The 24714-nt window shown below is 39.7% G+C and overlaps 1 protein-coding gene across 1 annotated transcript; it reads left to right on the top strand.

Moving 5' to 3' along the window:
• On the top strand, positions 23757 to 24176 carry LOC109230599 (RNA-directed DNA polymerase homolog; the record flags this gene model as incomplete). The annotated part of the gene is made up of 1 exon (XM_019396064.1): positions 23757 to 24176. A coding segment is annotated over exon 1 (420 nt), but the record flags the coding sequence as incomplete, so codon positions are not given.

Below are 24714 nucleotides of genomic sequence, written 5' to 3'. Positions count from 1 at the left end.
CTTCAATCTACAATACAACATTCAATAGGGCAAATATTAGTAATAAATTCCATAACTTATGCCATTTAGGCATATTATCAAACAGCTTGTATGTAGGCATAGATATTTACACCTCATAACTATAGTATTGGTTCCTCCAACTATCACCATTAACCAACAATTCATCTCATCATCATTCCTAACCAATTTATAACTTCCAACTACACATGTATGACCATCCATTCACACCCAACAAACAAATCCTATCAAATATCCACCTTTCAATCTCTACAATAACTAAGTATTTATATTGGGAATTTATAACTTCCAATCACCATACCATAAGTTGTAATACTTGATTCATACTCATATTCCCATAATATATCCATATATGTAAGTTTGAGGTGTAGGATTTACCTTTTGGAAGAAATCTTGCAAAACCCTCCTTTGAGTTCTTGAAGAAATTTGTTGAAAATCTAAGTGTTTTTATGAGAGGATTTCATCAATAATAGTATATGAATGATGGAATTTCACACCAAGATAATGGAGATTGCTTACCTTGAAGATTGGGGGAGTTGAAGGTCTTGAGAGGGTGGAAGAAAACCTCAAAGTTCGTCCAAAATAAATGGGTAAGAATGAACCCCGAAATGAGTATTATAGGCTGTTTCGGGCGCCACAGGTGGTGCTGGGCGCTGCCTGTGGCGCTGGATCTAGTAGCTCAAAATTTTGGGCGCCACGGCTAGCGCCTGGCGCTACACAGGGCGCTGACGACACGAAAATGGCCATAACTTTCTATATACACCTCCAAATGATGAACGGTTTGTTGCGTTGGAAACTAGACTCAAGGAGCTTTAATTTGATAGGTGGTTCATCACCCAACTCCTTATATAACTGGAGATATGATCGTTTAAAGTGAGGTCTTGTGCACACTCATTTACAACTTTCGTCTATCATGAAATTTTCCAACTTCAAAAGTTCCCGTTAACCATCCGAAATCACCCCGAGGCCCCCCGGGACCTCAACCAAAGGCACTAACATATCTTATAACATTATTAAAACTTGTTCCAATTATCAAAACACCACAATTAACACCTAAACCATCAAATTACACCAAATTCAATCCTATGTTCATCCAAATCTTCCGAGACACGCATTCGATCAAAAACCCAACCAAAACACCTCCGAATGATCTGAAATTTTGCACACACATCCAAAATCTCCTAACGAAGCTACAAAAATTGTCGGAATTCCATTCCGTCCCTCGGATCAAAATCTCACCTATCAACCGGAATTTTGCCAAAATATTAACTTCGCCAAATCAAGCCTATTTCTACACGGGACCTCCAAAATAAATTTCGATCACACTCCTAAGTCACAAATCACCTTCCGGAGCTAACCCAACTACCGGAATTCACATCCGAGCCCTCTAACTCATAAGTCAACTTCCGGTTGACTTTTCTAACTTAAGCCTTCTTAAAAGAGACTAAGTGTCCCATTTCTTATCAAAACCACTCCAAACCAACTTGATCACATAAGATACGGATAATGAAGCCTAAAGAAGTTGGAAATGGGGAAAACAGAGTCTAACTTATGAGACGACGGGTCGGGTTGTCACAATCAAAAACTTGTATATATATTTGTTAATTTTACGCTTTTGAAATTGAGAAAGTGGTTTAACTAAAAGTGAATGGTAAATAATTTGTCTATTCTGTATTCTTATTGTTTTCTCTTTAGTTTGATGAGGATCTGTTCTTTATCCTGATTCAGCTAGAGTTCTTTTCTATATATATGTATGTTATTGTGTGATTCATCACATTGGACAACAATTGTTCAATGATAGGAAAATTTGACTCGTTGTTTTTCTTTCTGTGTATTAACTAAATATATACGCCTGTTACCATGTTACATTGTTGCTACTATTCGTTGCTACTTGGTTGCTTTATCTTCATTGTTCCTTGAGCCGAGGGTCCATCGGAAACAACCTCTCTATCTCTATGAGGTTTGCGTAGGCACTACCCTCCTGGGTTTGTTGTTGTTGTATTCTTATTGTTTGCATTACTATAATGTTGTTGCCGACATGCTATTGCGGCTCTTCTTTTCTGTCCCATGAATGTATCTCCAGGAATAGTGTAAGAATAATTGTTCATGGACACTATTGTAGTAGAATATCATAAGTACCTTTTTTTTTTTAAAAACTTACCCTGCTGTTTTTTTGTCTATGATATATAAGGAAAACTTTTAAGTCTTTGCACATTCTAAATTTGAGAAACATTCAACATTTTTATAGCACGTTCTCTGGTGTACCTCAAGAAATATGATTGATTAGATGGCCATCTACAATTAAATGAACAGTAATACATGTATTTTTAATTGTCTACTTCTTCAATTAGAGAAGTCTATTTCTTCATCTAATTCTTTAGTTATAGAAGTCTATTTTTCCATTGTTTGTTTCCTTCATTACAGAACAAATGTAACTGCTCTATTGATATTCTATGTGATAACTAACAATTATAATTTTTTTCAAAATACATTTACAGAGTTTATTAAGGAAAAGGAAGGTGAAACTTCAACATGAAGGAATGAAGAAGGTTTTGAAATAGATGATGCAGACATGGAAAGAAACATGGCAACAAATGAAAATGAGGAAGGAGAAAAAACTAGTGAAGAAACTGTTGTGGATTTGCTGAAAACTGTACCAGATGAGCAACTACTGAAAACTTGGATTGAAACAGTTGGAGGCGCAAAAAAAGGAAGAATATATGGTCTTGGTCCCAAAAATTATCTTATGGCAGATTCATTGGATACTAATTGTGCATCATCTAGTGCTCCTAATCCTACAAATGTTCCTACCAAACAAGTTTTTGAACACCTGAATTTTCGCAACTTCTTGATCGTGCAATGGAGCAATAGATGGAGAACATGCTGGCACGAGTGGAAGCGGGTATTCGAGAGGATATGAAAGAAGAGGTAAAAGTTGCGGCTCGTGCTGTTGTGCGTGAGATGCTTGGTTTAACTTCTCAACCACCACCAAATGGCTCTGGTTGTCCCCCAAAAATATCCTAGGATAGTAGAGTTTATGTTATTAATTATTTAATTTAAGACACGTTTTATTTTCCAATAGACATATATATACTATGTTGTTTTAGGATTAATGGTAATATGATTATGCTTACGTGCAAATTAATGGATTTAATTACTTTCATCTTATGTTGAATTATGTAGAAAAATTTATTTGTATTTCATCATATATAATATAAGAATTATAACTAGCTAGATTTAGCCTGGAAAATATCCCAAGCCAAACCAAATATAGGCTAGGATATTTATAAAATTAGCTACCAAATTAGCTATAGAGTGACCTTGACAGAAATCCTACTACTGATTTAGCTAGGGAAACATTCCAGGCAAACATCGAAAAAGGCTAGAATGCTTGTAAGTTTAGCTAGGGATATTCCTAGCTATGTTTTGATGTAATCAATGCTGACTAGATAAAATTTGCTTGGAATTTAACTAGCCTAGACGTAGCAAATATTAGCATGGAATAAATCCCTAGCTAATAGGCTAGCTACGTTTTAACAAAGCCAACAACGACCAACCAATGTTTGCTTGGAATTTAGCTACCACATATCCCAGCTAATGACTGCGAGGGATTAGTGCCAAGCAAATATCCCTAGCTATATTAGCAACGGATAACATAATTTTTTAGCTAAAATTTAGCTAAGAGCATATTAGCTACGGTATTTAGCTAAGGTCATTTTCCTAGCTAAAGAGAAATTAGCTAGGAATCTTGGTAAGTTAGCTAGGATTTTGGTTTCTAGCTAATGGCCTGTTCTCTTGTAGTGTTAGATGAATGTTAAGGGGAGATTAGTTATCCAATTATAGAACATTACACTTGTTGATTAAACATTGGACTATATAGACATATTAGTATTGCACATTAGATACTGAAATATGTGAAAAGATATGACAACTATGGCGTTCTATTACTGTGTGATAGATACTAATATTTGCAGAACTAGAACTTCAATTCCCCACGTACTCTTGAAATAGAGACATGAAACAAGGACATTATTATGATTATTGTCAAGAGTTTCTTTATGTAGAAAGTGCAATGATAGACCATGTTTATGTAACTGAATATCAAGAAGCTGACTCAGTCCGAATGTGTAGTAGGTCAGACTAGGAAGAGAAAATGTTATGACTTGACAGATAGAAACAAAGGTAAATCAGGTCCTAAACTAAACACATGATTAGTTGATACACTAAATATCCAATCCCCAATACATTGAACCAAATGATCGACCATATTTATAATCCAAGATAATAACACACTTGTATTAACAATCCCTTTGTATTGCATTATGCTGGTTATTTTGTTGCCTTATACTTATGTCACGACCCAATTTCCAAACCCGGTCGTGATGGCGCCTCTCGTGAAAACAAGGTCAGCCAATTAACCCAAATCGTCTCTTTAACAATTTTTAAACATAAATGAATAGATAAATACAACTTAACGACAATAATAACCAGTATTTACAACCCAACACAACCCGACCGGGGTATCACAAGTCACGAGCATCTAAACAAAACCTGAACACAACTACAGGGCCAATATTATACAAAAATAAATTCTGGAATGCTAAAGACAACGTCCGGTGCCGCGAACGTTGGCGGTCACCTTACTCAGCTACAGTAGTAATACCTTCAATCAGCTAATAACCCGCTACCAGGGGAACAATACCTGCAACTGCACGCGAGGTGCAGGGAGTAAAGCGAGTACTTCCAACTCAATGAGCAATAAAAGTAAATAATAATTGAGCGGTAAGAAATCACGTAAAAGCACTCCATCATGCTATATAAGACAGTGCAAATCTTTGAGAAAACAGTAAAACCGTGAAAATCCTTTAGAAAATATCTAGACTCAGTTAAAACTTCTTTTGAAAATATCCTTTCCAACAGTTAAGCAAATAAATGCGTAATCAGATAGTGCAAGTCAGCACATAAATCAGCCCCTCGTGCACATCACTCCACTAACAATTAACACCAGGGCGTCTGGTAAGCAGTGCAAGAAGTAGCATGAACACCAATGAAATGAGAGTGCTGAATGTCATGACACGTATTACAAACAGGAACCAATGCATGAATGCAATGCAATGCATATGATCGCTGCGGTGTGCAGCCCGATCCATTTGGGTACCCGCGCTCACTGTGGGGGTTCAGACTCCGGAGGGGCTCCTACAGCCCAAGTGCAATATCAATATAACACCGCTGCAGCGTGCAGCTCGAGCCATCCATATATCCAGAAATCACTATAACACTGCTGCGGCGCGCGGCCCGATCCATGCTCAGTCCAGAAATGCACATAAGCCCCTTGGGCAATAATAAAATAGCAGTCCTCAGTTCAAAATGTCAGTAAAATATCATTTAAGTTTTCAAATCATGAAAAATGGCTGAATTTGCAACACATTATTAAACCCTGGACCGAGATCAAATAACATGCAAAGTAATGCAAAAACAGTGATATCAATCCCTGAAGGATTCAAATAATCGGCACGAGGCCCAAAACATGGCAATCAGCCCAAATCATGATGATAACAAGTAGTTTCAGTCACATACGTAGTAATTTCATCAATCGGGACGGACCAAGTCACAATCCCCAACGGTGCTCTACCCCACGCTCATATCCGGCGTGGAAGTCACCTCAATACAGCACTATGATGTGCAAATCCGGGGTTTCAAACCCTCAGGATATCATTTACAAGTATTACTCACCTCGAACCGGCGAAATCTCAAGCCCGCGACGCCTTTGCCCCTCAAATCGGCCTCCTAGCGCGTCGAATCTAACCAAAATCAGGGCGAATACATCACAATATGCCAATGGAAAAATACCCAATCGAAAACAGTCGAAAAATAGCAACAATCTCGAAACTAGCAAAACCCGAGCCCCGGGCCCACTTCTTGAAAAATTACAAAACTCACATTACCGGATTCCTCGTCCCGCCACGAGTTCATACATACCAAGAACTCCCAAATCTGAGCTCAAATGACCTGTCAAATCCCAAATTGAAATATCAAAAACTCAAACCCTAGTCCATCGATTTTAGGCTTAATTCCCTGAATTTCTAGGTTAGTTTCACATAATAGACATGTTTTTAACTCAAAAATCTTACCTTCAATAAGCTTCAGTCGAAACCCTCTTCAATTGCTCCCAAAAAGCTCTCAAGATGCTCAACAATGGAGGAAAATAATACCTAGCTCGCGGAGGAAATATTTAATAATCAGCCCAGCACTTTCGTTTATGCGGTCCCCATCCCGCTTCTGGGGACCGCTTCCGCGCTATTCCTTCCGCTTCTGCGGAAATCCCACTCTCGAACCAAACCGCTTCTGCGGTCACAACTTCGCATAAGCGATTCCGCTTTGGCGGCTACACCAACGCTTCTGCGGAACCAGGCGCCCAGGCCTCCTCACCGCTTCTGCGGTCAACCCATCGCTTAAGCGGGTCCGCTTCTGCGGTCCAAGAGTCGCAGAAGCGAGAATACCAGATATCAGCAACATTTGAAGTCTCCAAGTCAAAATTACATCCCGCTAGCCATCCGAAATCACCCCGAGGCCCCCCGAGAACTCAACCAAAAGCACCAACATGTCATAAAACATTATCCAAACTTGTTCCAATCATCACAACACATCAAACAACACTAAATTCATCAATTCTCATCGGATTCAAGCCTAAGTTCTTTTAAAACTTCCGAAACCCGCATTCGATCAAAAACCCAACCAAACGACGTCCGCATGACCTGAAATTTTGCACACACATCACAAATCATATATCGAAGCTACAGCAACTCTCGGCATTCGATTCCGACCCTCGGATCAAAATCTCATCTATCAACCGGAATTCGCCAAAATACGAACTTCGCCAATTCAAGCCTAATTCTACACCGGACCTCCAAAATCAATTCCGATCGCATTTCTAAGTCACAAATCACCCCCCGAAGCTAACCGAATCACCGGAAATCACATCCGAGCCCTCTAATTCAATAGTCAACATTCGGTTGACTTTTTCAACTTACGCTTTCCTTAAAGAGACTAAGTGTCTCATTTCTTATCAAAACCAATCCAAATCAATTCTAACACACCACATACCGATAACGAAACATGAAGAAGCATGAAATGGGGGAAACGGAGCAATAACACATGAGACGACGGGTCGGGTCGTCACAACTTAAGGACCCTTGTATTTCATATAGGACCAGGGCGATATATCACTGAACCAAATGATAGATCTCGGTCCTCCAGATGCTTGACTTGAGAATTAATTCATTATCAAGTTAGAACCCATAACATTCAACTAATTTCTGCTTAAATTACAGACGCCCAAAAACTTATTTATCGCGATATGTAAAAGTCTGTGAAACTTATTTACGGCGACCTGTAAAAGTGATCACCACAAAAAATTATTTTCTATGGCGACTTTAACCAAATTTTGTTTTTTGCGGTGATAGACAAATTTAATAAATATTTGTTGAGTCAATTACGAGATTGACTCAACAAATACGAGATTGATCAACAGGCACGAGATTGACTCATCAGTTACGGAATTCTAGCATTTTCATAGTTGTTACAAGTCTTCCAAAATTAACGGATAAATTGAATAGATGCTCATAATGGACTCATAATTCAAGGAGAATGATTACTTAGATTTAGCCCTATAAATAGACACATTTTTATCTCCACCAGGGAAATCTAATTTTCTTCTCTATAATTCTATACATTGTAATTCATAGCCATAGTTCGACCCTTCAAGTTGTGTTCGGCTCATCATCCTATCAAGGATCATTCAATAAGAATTATTTCTTCTCTGCTTTATTTTTATTATATTACCTGTCATTGAATTTATTTTCAGTTCTCTATCACGTTGTATTAATAAAAATTTATATCTTTCGGGTCGAATCGGTTGCTTGTGGCCTGTCATATAAAATGTATTACTTTGACTTTGAAAATCATTTTTGGGTTAAACAGTTTAGTACCGCTGCCGGGGCTCAAGCAAATTAGTTATTCATCCAAAAGTACAAACAACTTTTGTTAATATTCGCTTGTTTTCAATAATTTAAACCTTCATCATGGCTGAAATTTGCCAATCAACACAGTTGAGGACAACCAAGTTGGAGATGACATTACCATGCAGAATGAAACATAGCCATGATAATGATAAGTAAGCAACAAGCAAAGGAAAATGGAGAATGTACATTGGTATATTGGTACCGCAACTAATAGTACCAGAACTGGTTATTACAAATCCGCGCCAAACAGTTCCGAAACAGGAGGTTCAGATACATGAGGTAATTTTAATTTGCAAAATTTAGTTCTAACTTTACAGAAATAGATCAAGGAACTGAACGAGTGGATAGAACACCTCCGGAAATTCCCAACTATCCCGCGAGAATGATATGTATAACCGTTACAACACTGGGCTTCAAATAGAGGAAGTCACGGAGGTTCAGTCGGAAGTCAAAAATAGGTTCAAAGACCAAACGGAGGTGGTTCTTGGGTGATCCAAATATAAACGCATAAATCAAAAAAATAGGTCCGAGCAAAGAGATACTGGATTTCCTTCACGGGCTAAAAAAGATCCGGACCTTCCCGAACAGGCAAGGAATCACCTTGCTAAAATGCAAAATTTTACAGGAGAAGAATGAAGGTTAGGAAAAGTATGGGTAAAACACCCACGAGGTTGATTATAAAGATACCGCACCTGACAACTGGAAAAGAAAATATAGGTGCAGGATGGATAATTAAAGACTACGAGGAAGAAGGTTCATTAATGGCCATGGATAATTAGACAAATATTTTTGAAAACAATCAATGAACCGAAAGAATCAAAAGCCACGAGGTCAAATGCTGAAGAACTAGAAATTATCATTGGCTTCCCAAATAGGAAGGTTTATGTTGGTCGAGACTCGACCTCGAACATAAAGATAAGTTGATTGAATTTTTACGTGCTAACGCAAATTTCTTTGCTAGCCGCCATGCTAACATAATAGGTATAAAACCGGAGGTAATGGTTTATATGCTCAATATTGACCCTCGGTATAATTTGGTCAAGCAAAAGAAGAAACTTGTCAAACAATAAAAGGTAAAGTTACAAAACTTCGAAAGCTCGGTTTAGTCCGAAAAGTCGAATCATCCCAAATCGCTAGCTAACATCAACCCCTCATTACTTTCAAAATTTTGAGGAGAAAGATGGTTGCTGGTATACCAAATTGTCTCGGATGTCTCGGTAAATGCAATCTTAATTCAAGAAGATAAAGGTACACAATCTCCTATCTATTATAAAATTCTTTTAGACACAGAAACTACATATCTACGTTTTGAGAAATTGGCATTAATAGCAGTTGCCCTAAATCTAAGGCTTTATTTTTAATGTCATCCAATTCCCGTAGTTATTATATTTGTATTACGCAATATTTTGGATAAACACGAACTCTCAGGAAAGCTAGATAAATGTCTAGTCAAACTTAATGAATGTGATGCTATTTATCAGCCATGTACGGCTATAAAATCACAAGTTTAGTATATTTCTTGGTTAATCTTTGCTCGAACATATTACCCGAAGCCGAAAAGGAAGTTCATGTTGCTTCTGGGATAATTATTGGATATGGACCTTCTACACAATTAGGTCCACAAGTATTAAGAGTCCCGAGTTAGGGACCATGCTTAATGTACCTGTAGAGGAAGTAGTTAGACAATTCATAAAAGTTGCATTATTACTAACAATGAAATCGCATATGAAGCATATGTTACAGGGCACGAATTAGATTGAGGACTCAGAGCAAAATGTTGTAATGATTGATCAAATGAAAGAAATGTATGCAACCCGAGAAAACCGAGCCAGATGTGCTAGTCTCGAATCTACTACTGATATCAATAACTCTGGAAACAACTCTGGGCTCTAGTTCAGAAATATCATTTCCAGGGCAAATAGTCTCGGGATCGGGTCATTCGTTATTCGGACGATCCACGATCTATCATCAATTATAATGAAAATCAGGTAAGCTCGACTAATTTAATTTGGAATTGGCATAATAATTTCATTGATTACTTGTAGAATGAGACTTTCCCAAAGACAAATACGCATTTCGACAACTCTGAGTGTGTCTCATCCCGTACTGCCTTGTTGAAAGGAGAATTATATTTGAGAATATTCAAGGGTCCCAAAGCTAAAATTCTACAAGGACCCAGACAACCAGAATATATGCTGCAAGGAATTTATAAAGAGAGCAGTGAAAATTACCCCTGTAATAAGGCTTTAAATCGAGAACTCATCAAAGCTAGTATAACTAACTCAAATCAAGATATGACATAATCCCCAACAACATTTTGGAACCTCCATAGTTCCCGACCAGAGTAAAAAATATTTGATAAGAAGAGCTCCGCTACCGTCCCTATGTTGGAACTGGACCATTTTAATCTCCATCAACATCGAAATTAGCTATCCTACCGGGGACTATTAAACTGGGGACTGTCCAATTATGATTCTAGTGTTTGAGTTCACATACCTCAAAACTCGAACACTAGGGAGATTACCTATACTTGAAGATTAGTCAATTGGACCTGACATTATATAAAGTGATACAAACAGTCGATCGCCATGGGAGATAGAATTGTTGCACCCTATTTTGCACTAGTCAAGATTCAACTTGTGATTTCTCTATTGTTGATGAAAGATAGTCGCCACCTAATATTTAAAGGTATACTAGGGTACCTATTTAATTACTAAGTTATATTCATTATAGGTCTGCAAACCGGTGAGATTATGGGTAAAGGTTTTTGTTCTTCTAAAGGTAAGGTGTTAGGCACCCCTTAAAATCTACCTGAGATAGCTCCATAGGTCTTAGACTAATTTTAAGGGATCGGTTATTTATACTATGCTTTGATTATTACTAAGGCTTGGCTCATTATATTCTAAAGGGAATGTACATGTGTAAGACTTAAGAAGAGTGTAGTATTATGTTTGAAGAAACAAATGCTTGTACAATTTTAGAAAAATATACACAATAGCAGCGGTTCCAAATGTACCTCGGTTTTTCCTTAAAATTCTAAGGAAGCCGAGTTTTTGAAAATTCATTTGGGTGATCGTTCGTTACTGCCTTTTTATGAAAATATGATTTCATTCCTTGTTAGTGAAAATTAGTTATTCTTCCCAAATTGTTCACTCGAGCTTCAAAATCTTTAAGAAAAATGAATGAAAAAGATGAACAAATTATAATTAATCAGGGGGCCGAAGATTAATTACTAGTTATTTTCTTTTAAGTCCTATATTAGTTTAGGTTTGCCTATGTTTCATGTAATACTAGAGCATGAAAGTAAAGTTCATAATCTAATATATGAGTGTTAAATACATGAGAACAATATATGATAACAATATATTGTTATCATATATTGTTTCATGTAATACTAGAGCACGAAAGTAAAGTGCATAATCTAATATATGAGTGTTAAATACATGAGAACAATATATGATAACACAACGAAGGCAGTAGACAAAAGATAATGAAGGTCGTAAACTAAGTTATGGAAATAATGAACAATAACGAAAGAAGTAGGGAGAGAGGACGGGCCTCTGATGATTGGGCCTCAATAAGGTAAGCCCAGCGACTGGAGAGATGCGGCCATGGCAAGACTGGACTCTCCAAAAATGCACCTAAAGCTGATTTGGGCCCGAGTTCCTTAGGAACTCAATAGGAACTCAACACTCCCAAATGAATACATGCCCAAAAGAACAAAGAAAGTCATTAGAAATATACTCCATATTCTCAGCATATTCAAATATATATGACAAGTATATAAACAAATAATTGAAACAAGGAAATAATCAATAATATGGGAAATTAAATTCATGCGGTGGTTTTACTTAGCAAATAATTCACATTGAAAATCTTTCGTTGTCATTAAACATCAAACCCCCAAAGAACTAAATGCGTCAATGAATTAAGGGCTAAGGAGGAAGCCCACTCAAGGTTGATGCTCCCTTTGGATCCCTCGACACTTCAAAGTTCCCAAGGGACTCAAGGCCCAGGGAAATGCTTGTGCCGGGGAGGGAAGCCCAACCTAGAGTTGAACTCCACTCCCAAATACCTTTAAACACTAACAACATGTTTTCCTTACAGGTTTAATTGCCAATGAGGCCCTTCCAATATAAATTAAGTGCTATAGGGTTACCTACCACAAAGTATACTTTCATTCCTAACATAAGAACATGTATTCTATAGTGGATTACCAAACAAACACACGTATCACATGAATTCTAAAGATCTGATTTTGCAACTCATACAGGTGATCATCAAAAACATCACAAACATGTTACAAAAGTCTAAGTCTACAGTAAGGCAATACTCCAAGGAAAGGTAAAGCTATACAGCAACAACTCAGCATATATAAAAGTTTCAAAGGTATCTATGACATGATCAACTTTCTCAGTAGGTCGACAAACTAATAGACTACAACAAGGAATTCCTAAGCATCAGACTCCTAATGGTATTGAATTCAAATAAATCATCAAGTTCAGATAGTATCAGCAAGGATCTTTATGAGTCCTAGGTATTAAACTTGGTCTTAAAGTTACCAGGATAGCACAGAATAGGACAATTCTGAGCATGATGTATAACCAGGAATCAAGTAAGAACATGCAGTATTTAGTTAGCTACTTAAACGTTTCGGGTCAGTAATGACCTTATGCAGACAGAGGAATCCTTACATGTTTTGAGAGCTAGATAAAGCAAAGTTAAAGACAAGGGATAGGCATTGCATTAGGATAGTTTTTAACTCAAACTTAATTGTAAATTAGTACATGGATAGAAGATGATCATGCTTCTTTTTAACAAGTTATCACTTAACTAGAGCAGAATTACTAGGTTCTTTAAAGCATAAAGATTCATGCCAACTTTTCAAAGATGCATGATGACCCTAAAGATAAGAGATAGGAGATATAATACCAAATAAGCATGCTGATGAGGGCGTTGTCTAGTCAAGAAAACAATTAAATTCAGTTTATCCAATTACCAGTCTCTATAACAGAGAGAAAAGAACAGAATCCTAATCACATTATGAGGAAAGATGACATAGCCTTAACAGGTGTGTACAACAGGATTACAGAGAGAAGAAAGGAGAGATTTAGTTCAAACAATATCATGTTAACAGATGCAACAAGCAATTAAACAAATGAAAGACCACAGTAGCAACAGTTTAACAGACATAAACAAGGAATATCGCATATAAACACTTAGAGTTTCTGCTCAAGGTTTAAAGGGACAGAGGATATAAACTTAACACATTCAGATTCATTCAATCATAGTTATCAGAATATAAGTTCAACTTCCAACAAAAACTCACAAGCTATAGAGATGCAACAGGAAAGGGTAAGAGTTACTGCATGCCAACAAAGCTATAAGGTTAATGTGAGCATGAACATATGACGACTTAAACATGTAGACTGTTGGAAACTCGGGAAACAAGACCAGCAAGAATCAACTATATAGTTTAATCAACCATCATTTAAAGACTCATAGCAAGACAACTAATCTCGAGTAGTCATTAAACGAAAAGAGCACAAGTATCAATATATTAAACACCATAGAATAACTGTAATATACATAACCTAACTTAGCTTGCTTGTATCATTCAAAGAAACGAACAAAAGAGAATAATGAGAGAGGTGCTGACCTTTTCGAGAGCAGCAGACCAAACAAAAGCTCTTTCAGTTGCTTAAGATCCTAGAAACCTCAAATTTAGACCACCGATAGTACTCAGCAAAAGAATAGAAAAACAGTAAGAAACCAAAGCTTTTGAACTCTGCATTTCCTATATGATATTAGTGATAGTGTTCGTATTTGTGTGTTAGGTCGTGGTAGATGAGAATATTAAAAGGACCTATTGTAACGACCCAGTCGGTCGTTTTGAGTGTATTAGCCCCGATCCCCTATTTATTGCCTTCTCTGTGTTATATTATAGTTATAGGACTCACCGAGGTGTTTGGTTTTGGTTTTGGGAGAGTTTCGGAGTGAAATATGACACATGGTCCCTAAAATGAAAGTTTAAGTCATAGGAGTTGACCTTAGTTTGACTTATGTGAAGATGACTCCGGAATGGAGTTTTGACAGTTCCAATAGCTCTGTATGGGGATTTTAGTCTTAGGGGCGTGTCTAGATGTCTATTTGGGGTCGGATCCCAATTCCAGAAGTTGGCATAGGTCCGTAATTTCATTTAGGACTTGTTTGCAAAATTTGGCGTCAATCGAAGTTGTTTTGGTAGGAATAAGCATTAGTTTTGGAAATTTGGATGTTCATAAGTTCTTAGGCTTGAATCTATGCGAGATTCGTGATTTTTGTATTGTTTGATGTGATTTGACGCTTCAAGCGTGTTCGTATGATATTTTAGGACTTGTTGGTATATTTTGGTTTAGGTCCCGGAGGCCTCGGGTGTGATTCGGACCATGTTCCGTGCAATTCGGATCATTGAAGATTAGCTAAAGTTGCTGGTTTTCTGAGGTTGTTTCCTTCAATGCCATCGTGTGGTTTGGTCCGCGATCACGATGGGGTTTTTGTATGGACTAGTGTTTGGCTCTATGCTCGCAGAGAAAGGGAGGTGATCGTGGAAGGTTGGTTCCCAACAAGTCGCGAACGCGTGATGAATCTCACGTTCGCATAGAGGAATTGAGTGTAGCAGGTTCACGCATAGCTGTGCGTTGCGATTGCATGGGTGAGTTCGCGATTGCTTAGGTCTGGGCATTCATTTATCTGCATTTGCGTGGAGTCAAACGCGTTCGCAAAAACCATTTTGGCGGTATCCTTGTTTTCTTCTTCACGATCGCGAAGGATATTCAGTGATCGCGATGTGTAAATTACTAGGCAGCATAACTTAAGTTTGAAATAGAGGGTTTATTTCATATTTAGCAAATTGACTTAGAGAGCTCGGTTTGAGGTGAAATTTCGAGGGATTTTCAGAGGAATTTTTGGGGTAAGAGTTCTCAACTCGTTTTTTATTAAATCCCACTAATCTATCATTGATTTCATCATGTAATTAGCGATTTGGGGTGTAAAATTGGGAAAAAAAGTGTAGAAATTCCTAGACTAAATTTTTGGATTTTGAAAGGTGAAATAAGGTCGGATTTGAATAATTCTTGTATGGCTGGACTCGATATCGAATGGGTGTCCGGATTTTATAATTTTGGTCGGGTTCCGAGACGTGGGACCGGGTTGACTTTTTGGGGTGATTTTCCAATTCTTTGCTAAAATTATTATTTCATTTTTTAAATTAGTGTCCTATAGTTATGTTTATAGTATGAAGTTGTTTTGGCTAGATTCGAGCCGTTCGGAGTTGGAAAATCGAGAGAAAGTCCTTCTAATTGATTGATTTGGCATGGTTTGAGGGAAGTGACTTGTCTATCCTTGTGTGGGGGAAATTCCCCTTAAGATTTGGTACTGTTGTGGTAATTTCTTATGTGTGAAGGCCGTGTATGCAAGGTGACGAGTGCGTACACGGGCTACATGTTGAAAATTTTGGTTTTAGCTAAGTAGTTTCCTTTTTATGCCTTAATTGAGTTACTTTAGCATGTATAGTCATCATGTCTAGCCTAATTTCACATGTCTACTTGTCATAACTCTTATTTGCAACTTGTACTACATGCTTAGTTGAATTACTTGCTTTCTTGACTCTGTATTCATTACTTAACTGTGGAATTCTTTACTTGAAATTACTATCCTAGAAATATCTTGCTGTTGAGTTTGGTGTTGAGTTACAAAGGCCGTGGTTTTCCATTGAGGCAATATGTAAGTTGTGAAACTTCATTTTATTTAGTTTTAGTGTATTGGTTTTGGTGTTATTGTTTAGGCGATTGTTTGGTTGTTTGTACGAGGTCTCTGTCGTGTTGTTGTTATTGTTTGCACGAGGTTTCTGTCGTGTGGTATTTACTATTTGCACGAGGTTTCTATTGTGCCGTTGTGATTAGTGATACGCATGTAGCGGTATAAGGTCTGGGTGTTGAAAAGCATGCGGTGAGATAAGGTGGATTGGATACACGTGGCTAGTAGGGGAACAACTAGAAGCCATGCAGTGTGATAAGGTGGGCTAAAACGCGGGATGTTATTTCGGAAAAATAATTTTCAAAATAAAATATAAAGGCTCCCGCGGTAATTTATGGAAAGACTGTGAGTTATTTTATGATTTGGTACTATGAGGCGGTACCTCAAGAGTGCCCATGTTGATCTTCTCTATTTGTTGTATTGTTGGTTGTTGTTTCCTTAACATGTAAGATTCTTGTTTCCTTTCGTATTGTATTTGCTTTCCTCGATTTTCGTGTTGTCACGTTCCGTAAATTCTTTATCGTTTCACTTCTCATTCATTTTTATTATATTATTATATCTCCTATCTTATTTCTTATTATCTCCAGTAGGGCCGTGACCTGACCTCGTCACTACTCTACCGAGGTTAGGCCTTACTCTTACTGGGTACCCTTGTGGTGTACTCATGCAACGCTTCTGCACCTGATTTGTGTGCAGATCCAGGTACCTCCTATCAGCCTCGGCATTAGCGTGTTGAGTTTCTTGCTTTTGAGACTTCAAGGTACGCCTGCCTGCGTCCGTAGGCCTCGGAGTCCTCTTCTATCCCGTCTTTTATTGTTTCTTTCCATCTTTATAGACAGTGATGTATATGAGGTTCAGTACTATATTTTGCGCTTGTGACTTATACCAGGTTTTGGGAAATGTATGTTGAGTTGCAAATTTGTTTTATATAGTTGTTGATGTTTTGAGATTTAAATTATCATTTAGTTATTCCGCATGTTTGTTAGGCTTACCTAGCCTTAGAGACTGGGTGTCGTCACGACAGGTCCATTAAGGCTCTAGGTTTTCAAAGGATTTAAATCGGATAGTGGAGAGTGACTCATGTAATGATGATAGAAAATTGGATGAAAATCATAAGATAGAGCAGGAATTCAGTATTGAGTTTACCTGAGTGAAGGGTAATCGATTGTTGAAACTTCGAACCAACGGACAAACCCTAAAACCCAGAGGTCACTACGTTTAATCTCTCGTATAAGATTTCATGGTGATTTTCTGAGGAAGATTTCATGCAAGCACCGATTTGGCAAAGCACGGAGGAACATCAAAGATTTAATATTTCATCTTTTGGTCTAGGGTTTCAAGGTTCACAGGTTCGAATTTTGTGATTGCAAAAAGGAATTTGCAGCAGGATTCGCGAACTTCAGGAGGCAAGAGGTAATTTCAGGCTCTGGTTTGAAAGATCATAACAGAACTCATGCGATTTGAGCTTTCATCTTTCAGTCTATGGTTAAGCTTTATGGATTTCGAATTTGTGTTATGAAATGGGAATGAAATTGGCGAGATTCGCGGATTTAGAAGGTAAAGGAGATGAAATCTCTGATCGATTTGTGACCTTGAAATAATTTGTGCAAGGTTTTGTGACTTCTTGAGTTTTTGAGGTTGAGAGGAAAGAGAGGGGAAATAGAAAAAGAGGCGGCGAGATTAGAGGGAAATGATTTAGGGTTGCTAGGGTTAGACCATTTGGTCTCTGGATTAAAGAGGTAAGGAAAGATCTGGGCCGTTGATCTTTTGGGTCAACCGTCCTGGTATTTTTGCGTTTAAAGGGATTTTTGGAGAAAATTTTGTGACCGTTGGATTGTTATATTTTGGAAGGTGAGGATTAGATCTGGAGGTGTATTAAAAATAAAGAGAATGGAGTTAAAATTGTGGGTCTTTAATATATGGAATGGATGTCCCGGATAATTTTGTGTTTCTTTTGTGAGTGACTGAGACGGTGATGTGGCGAGGTCCGATTGGTCTGATAGGAGTGCCATTGATTGCCAAAGTGGAGAAGGAGGGGTTATTGGACTGGGTATTTTCGGACCGGGCTCGGCGATTTGGGCCAAAATAATATAAAAGATGGGCATTTTACATTTGATTCAAGAATTGCAATTGTGGCCTTTTGTAAATATGGTAAAAATTACAATTATTATTTATTCTAATAATTCTTTAATTATTTGTAAAATACTTCATTTTCCTTAATATATAACACTAATTTTTGAATTTTCACATAATATATTATTGACTACAAATTACAGAGTAATTTATCAAATTAATTATGGAACCTGCATAACTTATGTATAAAAGTATTTTAATAATCTCAAAAATAGTGAATATGTTTGTAATTACATAATGTTAATATTGTATGATTAATTTTAAAACTAATGCTTGGTTAATTTGTGAAAAATAGATATCTATTACTAAAAAAATACTTAAAAATAGTTATATTAGATAATTAAGTATAAATTAATTATTTTTAAAAGGGAGGGTCAAAATTGGCCCTCAACAAGGATTCCTAAGAGCATTTGTTATTATTTACCACCATCTCAACTAGTAAGACGTCTTGCTCATATCAAGTATAAACACTTCAAATAATATTGAATCGGTGTCACAATCTAAAATCCAACTAATCGTGATGGAACCTAACCCAACCCGCTAGGTAAGCCAATTAAGAACTAACCAATTCCAATGAAATTAATAAGCCAATTAAATAAAAGAAATATCTGAATCTAATACATTCCCCAAGGACTGGCAGTACAAATCATGAGCTTCTATGATTAGAATTTACAAAGTTGGTATGAAATAAATACATCATCTGTTCGAAATGTACATAAACTGATTTTTATAAATCTAAGGCTGCCATGAACAAGAGTGTGACGACCCAACCCGTCGTCTCATGTATTACAACCCGTTTCCCCCATTTATTGCTCTTTCATGTTTTATTATCAGCAACGGGTGAGTTAGAGTTGAATTGAATTGGTTTGGGTAGGAAATGAGACACTTAGTCTCTTTAAAGAAGGTTTGGTTTGGAAAAGTCAACCGAACGTTGATTTATTAGTTAGAAGGCTCGAATGTGAATTCCGTTTATTCGGTTAGCTTCGGGAGGTCTGGTGTAGAATTAGGCTTGAATTGGCGAAGGTTGAATTTTGGCGAATTCCGGTTGGTAGGTGGGATTTTGATCCGGGGGTCGGAATGGAATTCCGAGAGTTGCAGTAGCTTCGCTAGGTGATTTTGGATGTGCGGGTAAAATTTTAGGTCATTTGGACGTCGTTTGGTTGGGTTTTTGATCTAATGCGTAATTCGGAAGTTTTTAAGAAACTTAGGCTTGAATTCGGTGTGATTTGATGGTTTTAGCGTTGTTTGATGTGTTTTAAGGATGAGAACGAGTTTGAATGAAGTTTTAGGATGTATTGGTATTTTTGGTTGAGGTTCCGGGGGCCTCGGGGTGAATTCGGGTGGTTGAACGAGAGGTTTTGAGGTGTGTTGCAGGTCTGTTGCTGCTGTCATCTGGTATTTCCGCTTCTGTGGAAATGGACCGCAGAAGCGGGTGAGCGATCGCAGAAGTGGTCCTTGAGGGCTTGGCAATTTCCGCAGAAGCGGACGTGGATCCGCAAATGCGGCGACCGCAGAAGCGGTTCTAGACCGCATAAGCGGTCCGGAGAAATTTAAGTGAGATCGCAGAAGCGATCGTTTGGTCGCATATGTGGTGACCGCAGGTGCGGCATGATAACCGCAGAAGCGGAAAACGGTCTGGGTTTAAGTGAACAGTGTTTGCACTATTTTGAAAGAGAAGAAAAATATTTTGGACTTTGGCTTAGGCGGTTTCTTGGGCGATTTTGAAGAGAATTCGAAGGGATTTCATCAGGTACGAACTATTGGACTCGGATAATGTTTATATAGTGAAAAATCATGGATTGAACATTGAAATTTAAGGGATTAAATGCCAAAAATGGAGGTTAGGGCTTGAAACTTAAGAGAGCTTAAATTGATGATTTGAGGGGTCAAATGGACTCCGATTTTCGTGAATTTTATATGTATGGACTCGTGGCGAGATGAGGAATCCGGTGATGTGAATCTCGTAATTTTTCGAGAAGTGGGCCCGGGGCTCGGATTTTGCCAACTTCGTGAATTTTGGTATTTTTCGAGTCTTATCGATTGGGTTATGTTTCTTTAGCCTATTGTAATGTATTCGTTGTGGTTTTAATCAGATTCGGCGTGCGAAGAGGTTGATTCGAAAAGCAAAGGCATAGCGAGCTAGACTTGTGGCCGGCTTGAGGTGAGTAATAGATGTTGATGATGACCTGAGGGTTTGAAACCCCGGTATATCACACTGTGACGCTATATTGAGGTGAGACACGTACTCTATGATGAGTTCGGGGTCAATTGTGACTGGGGATTGTGACCTAGTCCGTTCCGAATTATGTTCTGCGTTCTTGACTAGAAATTGTTTGGTAATTATCCTACTTGGAGTTTATGAATTGTTTGGGGCTTTGTGCCTATCATGTGAATCCTTCGGGGATCCTTATCACTGCTTCCATGATGCTTAGCATATTTCATGATATCAGTCCTGAGTTAGACACTGCTTCGAAATGTTTAGTAAATAAATAAAGGTTTAAACACTTAGCTCTAAAATTCCTAATAATTGAAACGAAAATGAATAATTTGACTGTGCCCGATTGGCTTGCATGCATATATATATATATCTGGACTGAGTGTGGATCGGGTTGCACGCTGCAGCGAATGTTACGATGATATTGGGCTTGGGCTGTAGGAGCCCCTCCGGAGTCTGAACCCCCACAGTGAGCGCGGGTACCCAAATGGATCGGGCTGCGCGCCGTAGCGGTCATGTGCATTGCATTGCATTCATGCATTTATACCTATTTGTCTTACTTGCCCTGGTATTGTTGTTGTTCCACCGTTTTATGTGCTGAATCACTGATTATAGCTTTATATTGTAATATTTCGAAATTTCTCACTTTCGGCCATTATATATGTTTATTACTCACTGAGTTGGAAGTACCCACTTTACTCCCTGCACCATGTGTGCAGATTCAGGTGCTCCGGAGACTTAGTGGAGCTGTTTGCTGTTTTCGTGAAGTTTATTTTCAGGAGTTGTTGAGGTAGCTGCCTGACGTCCGCAGGACCCGACTCCTCCCCTTTATTTTATTTATCTTTCCTTATCCTAGACTTCTTTATTACTATGGATATATTACTCTGTTACACCTAGAGGCTCTAGACTCGTGACTCCAGATCTATTGGGGAAATATTTGGATATTCGTTATTATTTTCCGTACTATTTTATTTAGATTCGGATTGGAACCTTGACATTTGATATTTTAATCGTATTATTTGTTAACGGATTGCGTATTTGGGTTGAGAGTATTTAACTGGTCGGGCTTTCCTAGCATTTGTGTTGGGCGCCATCACGACCGGGATTGGGGTCGTGACAAGTTGGTATCAGAGCCTAGGTTACTAGGCCTCGCGAGTCATGAGCCGGTTTAGTAGAGTCTCGCGGAACGGTACGGAGACGCCTGTACTTCTCCTCGAGAGGCTGCAGAACCTTTAGGAAAACTCCATATTCTTGAAATTCTTGTCGTGCAGCTTTGTGATTCGAGAACTAAATTCATGTGTTCTATTCTCTCGCAGATGGCGAGAACTCGTGCTACCGGACGCGATGGTCGACCACCAGTACCACCCACTAGAGGTCGTGGTCGTGGTCGAGGTAGGGCAGCAGAGACAGCACCTGCTGACCCACCAGCTGCCACAGTTCAGGACCAGATTCCAGTTGTCGATGTCCCAGCAGCACCTGTGCAGGAACCAGCAGTGCCTATTGCTATTCCTGGTCTCTAGGAGACCTTGGCACAGATACTATCAGTTTGTACTGGCCTGGCTCAGGCGGTCTCAGTTTCTACTGTAGCAGCTGCTTCCCAGACCGGGGGAGGACATCAGACCCCTGTTGCTCACACACCTGAGCAGGCTGCCCAGGGATTTCAGACACCGGAAGCAGCCATAGTTCCTCCAGTTGCTCCAGTTGCTCCAGTTGCACCAGTTGCACCAGCTCCAGCCTATGAGGTTCCAGCTATACCGGATGATGAGCAGCGTCGTCTTGAGAGATTCGGCAGGCTTCAGCCTCCGATGTTCAGCGGTGCTGAGGGCGAGGATGCCCAGGGTTTTCTGGATAAGTGTCAGCGTATGCTTCGCACTGCAGGGATCTTAGAGTCGAGCGGTGTGGCTTTTACTACTTTCCAGTTCTCAGGGTCTGCATTCACCTGGTGGGAGGACTTCGAGAGGTGTAGGCCGGTTGGTGCAGCGCCCCTTACATGGCAGCAGTTCTCCACTCTCTTTCTGGAGAAGTACGTACCGCAATCTCACAGGGAGGAGCTGCGTCGTCAGTTCGAGTGGTTGGTTCAGGGGGACATGTCCGTGACCCAGTACGAGTTGAGATTCACGCAGCTAGCTCGGCATGCCACTTGGATGATCCCGACAGATCGGGAAAGGATTAGGAGGTTCGTGGATGTCCTCAACTATTCACTCCGTATTTTGATGACCAGATAGAGGGTTATGGGTGCCTCGTTTGAGGAGGTAGTTGATATGGCTCGAGAGATTGAGACGGTTCGCCGTCGGGAGCGTGAGGAGAGAGAGGCAAAGAGGCCTCGAAGTTCAGGTAGTTTCAGTGGTGCACCGTCTAGGGGCCAGTTCCAACGTGGCAGAGGCCGTTCCTTCAGGCCTCCTCAGTCAGGTCGTCCAGAGTACAGTGGGGCCTCTTAAGGCCGTGGTCATCAGGGATTTCAGCAGGGCCAGACTTCACTTAGTGCCCTTCCAGCTCAGAGCTCTACACCTGCCTCTTCATCCCAGGGTTCTTCAGCAGCGAGGGGTTTCCATCAGTCCCCTTCTCCAGCGCCGGGTAGTTGCTACGAGTGCGGTGAGTTCGGTCATGTGAGGAGACAGTGTCCTCGGCGTCGTGGTAGTCAGTCTCAGCAGAGGGATCAGCCCTCATCTTCTGCTCCTGTTTCATCAGCACCCGCCCAGTCAGCTAGGGGTGGAGGTCAGGTAGCCAGGGGCCGCCCCAGGGGTGGAGGTCGGACTGGTGGTGGTCAGGCTCGATTCTATGCTCTTCCAGACAGGAAGGACGCCATTGCCTCAGATGCTGTTATCACAGGTATTATCTCAGTCTGCCACAGAGATGCCTCTGTCTTATTTGATCCCGGATCTACCTATTCCTATGTATCTTCATATTTTGCTCATCACCTGGGTACTACCCGAGGTTGTCTTGTCTTGCCTGTTCACGTATCTACCCCGGTGGGTGATACTATCATTGTAGATCATGTATACCGATCCTGTTTAGTGACTATTGGGGGTCTGGAGACCCGAGTTGACTTATTGCTGTTAAGCATGGTGGATTTTGATGTTATTCTGGGTATGGATTGGTTATCTCCGTACCATGCTATTCTGGACTGTCATGCTAAGATAGTGACGTTGGCTATTCTGGGTATTCCGAGGATTGAGTGGCGTGGTACGACTGTCTATGTTCCCAGCAGGGTAATTTCTTTTCTAAAAGCCCAGCGGATGGTTGGGAAAGGTTGTCTATCTTATCTGGCTTTCGTGAGAGATATTGGAGCTGAGACTCCTAGTCTTGATTCCGTCCTCGTCGTGAGGGACTTCCCTGATGTGTTTCCAGCAGACCTGCCGGGCATGCCACCGGACAGGGACATTGATTTTGGTATTGATCTGGTGCCGGGCACTAAGACCATCTCTATTCCTCCGTATCGCATGGCACCAGCAGAGTTGAAAGAACTAAAGGATCAACTTCAGGAACTCCTAGATAAGGGGTTTATTCGTCCTAGTGTGTCACCGTGGGGTGCACCGGTTCTATTTGTAAAGAAGAAATATGGCACAATGAGGATGTGCATTGATTACAGACAGTTGAACAAGGTGACAGTGAAGAACAAGTATCCACTACCTCGTATTGATGATTTGTTTGACCAGCTCCAGGGGGCAAGGGTATTCTCGAAGATTGATCTCCGTTCAGGCTATCACCAGCTGAAGATCAGGGATTCGGATATTATGAAGACTGCCTTCAGAACTAGATATGGGCACTATGAGTTCCTGGTTATGTCTTTTGGGCTGACTAATGCCCCAGCCGCGTTCATGCACTTGATGAACAGCGTATTTCGGCCATATCTGGATTCATTTGTTATCGTTTTTATTGATGATATCCTAGTGTACTCGCGTAGCCAGGAGGAGCATGCTCAGCACTTGAGAGTGGTGTTACAGAGGTTGAGGGAGGAGAAGCTTTATGCAAAGTTCTCCAAATGTGAGTTTTGGCTTGGGTCTGTAGCTTTTCTGGGACACGTGGTGTCCAGTGATGGTATTCAAGTTGATCCAAAGAAGGTAGAGGCGGTGCAGAGTTGGCCCAGACCGTCCTCAGTCACGGAGATTCGAAGTTTCCTCGGTTTGGCAAGTTATTATCGCCAGTTCGTCCAGGGTTTTTCCTCTATTGCTTCGCCCTTTACTAAGTTGACGCAGAAGGGTGCACCATTCGTATGGTCGGACGAGTGCGAGGAGAGCTTTCAGAAGCTCAAGACAGCTTTGACCACAGCTCCAGTGTTAGTTTTGCCATCAGCCTCAGGTTCTTACACTGTGTATTGTGATGCTTCGAGAGTCGGGATCGGATGTGTGTTGATGCAGGAGGGTAGAGTTATTGCATATGCTTCTCGTCAGTTGAAGCCTCATAAGCAAAACTACCCCGTACATGATTTTGAGTTGGCTGCTATAGTTCATGCATTGAAGATTTGGAGGCACTACTTGTATGGTGTATCTTGTGAGGTATATACTGATCATCGCAGCCTTCAGCATTTGT

Source organism: Nicotiana attenuata, chromosome 7 (assembly GCF_001879085.1).
Source record: "Nicotiana attenuata strain UT chromosome 7, NIATTr2, whole genome shotgun sequence".
NCBI classification, from domain to species: domain Eukaryota; kingdom Viridiplantae; phylum Streptophyta; class Magnoliopsida; order Solanales; family Solanaceae; genus Nicotiana; species Nicotiana attenuata.
This window is presented reverse-complemented; position numbering and strand designations above follow the sequence as displayed.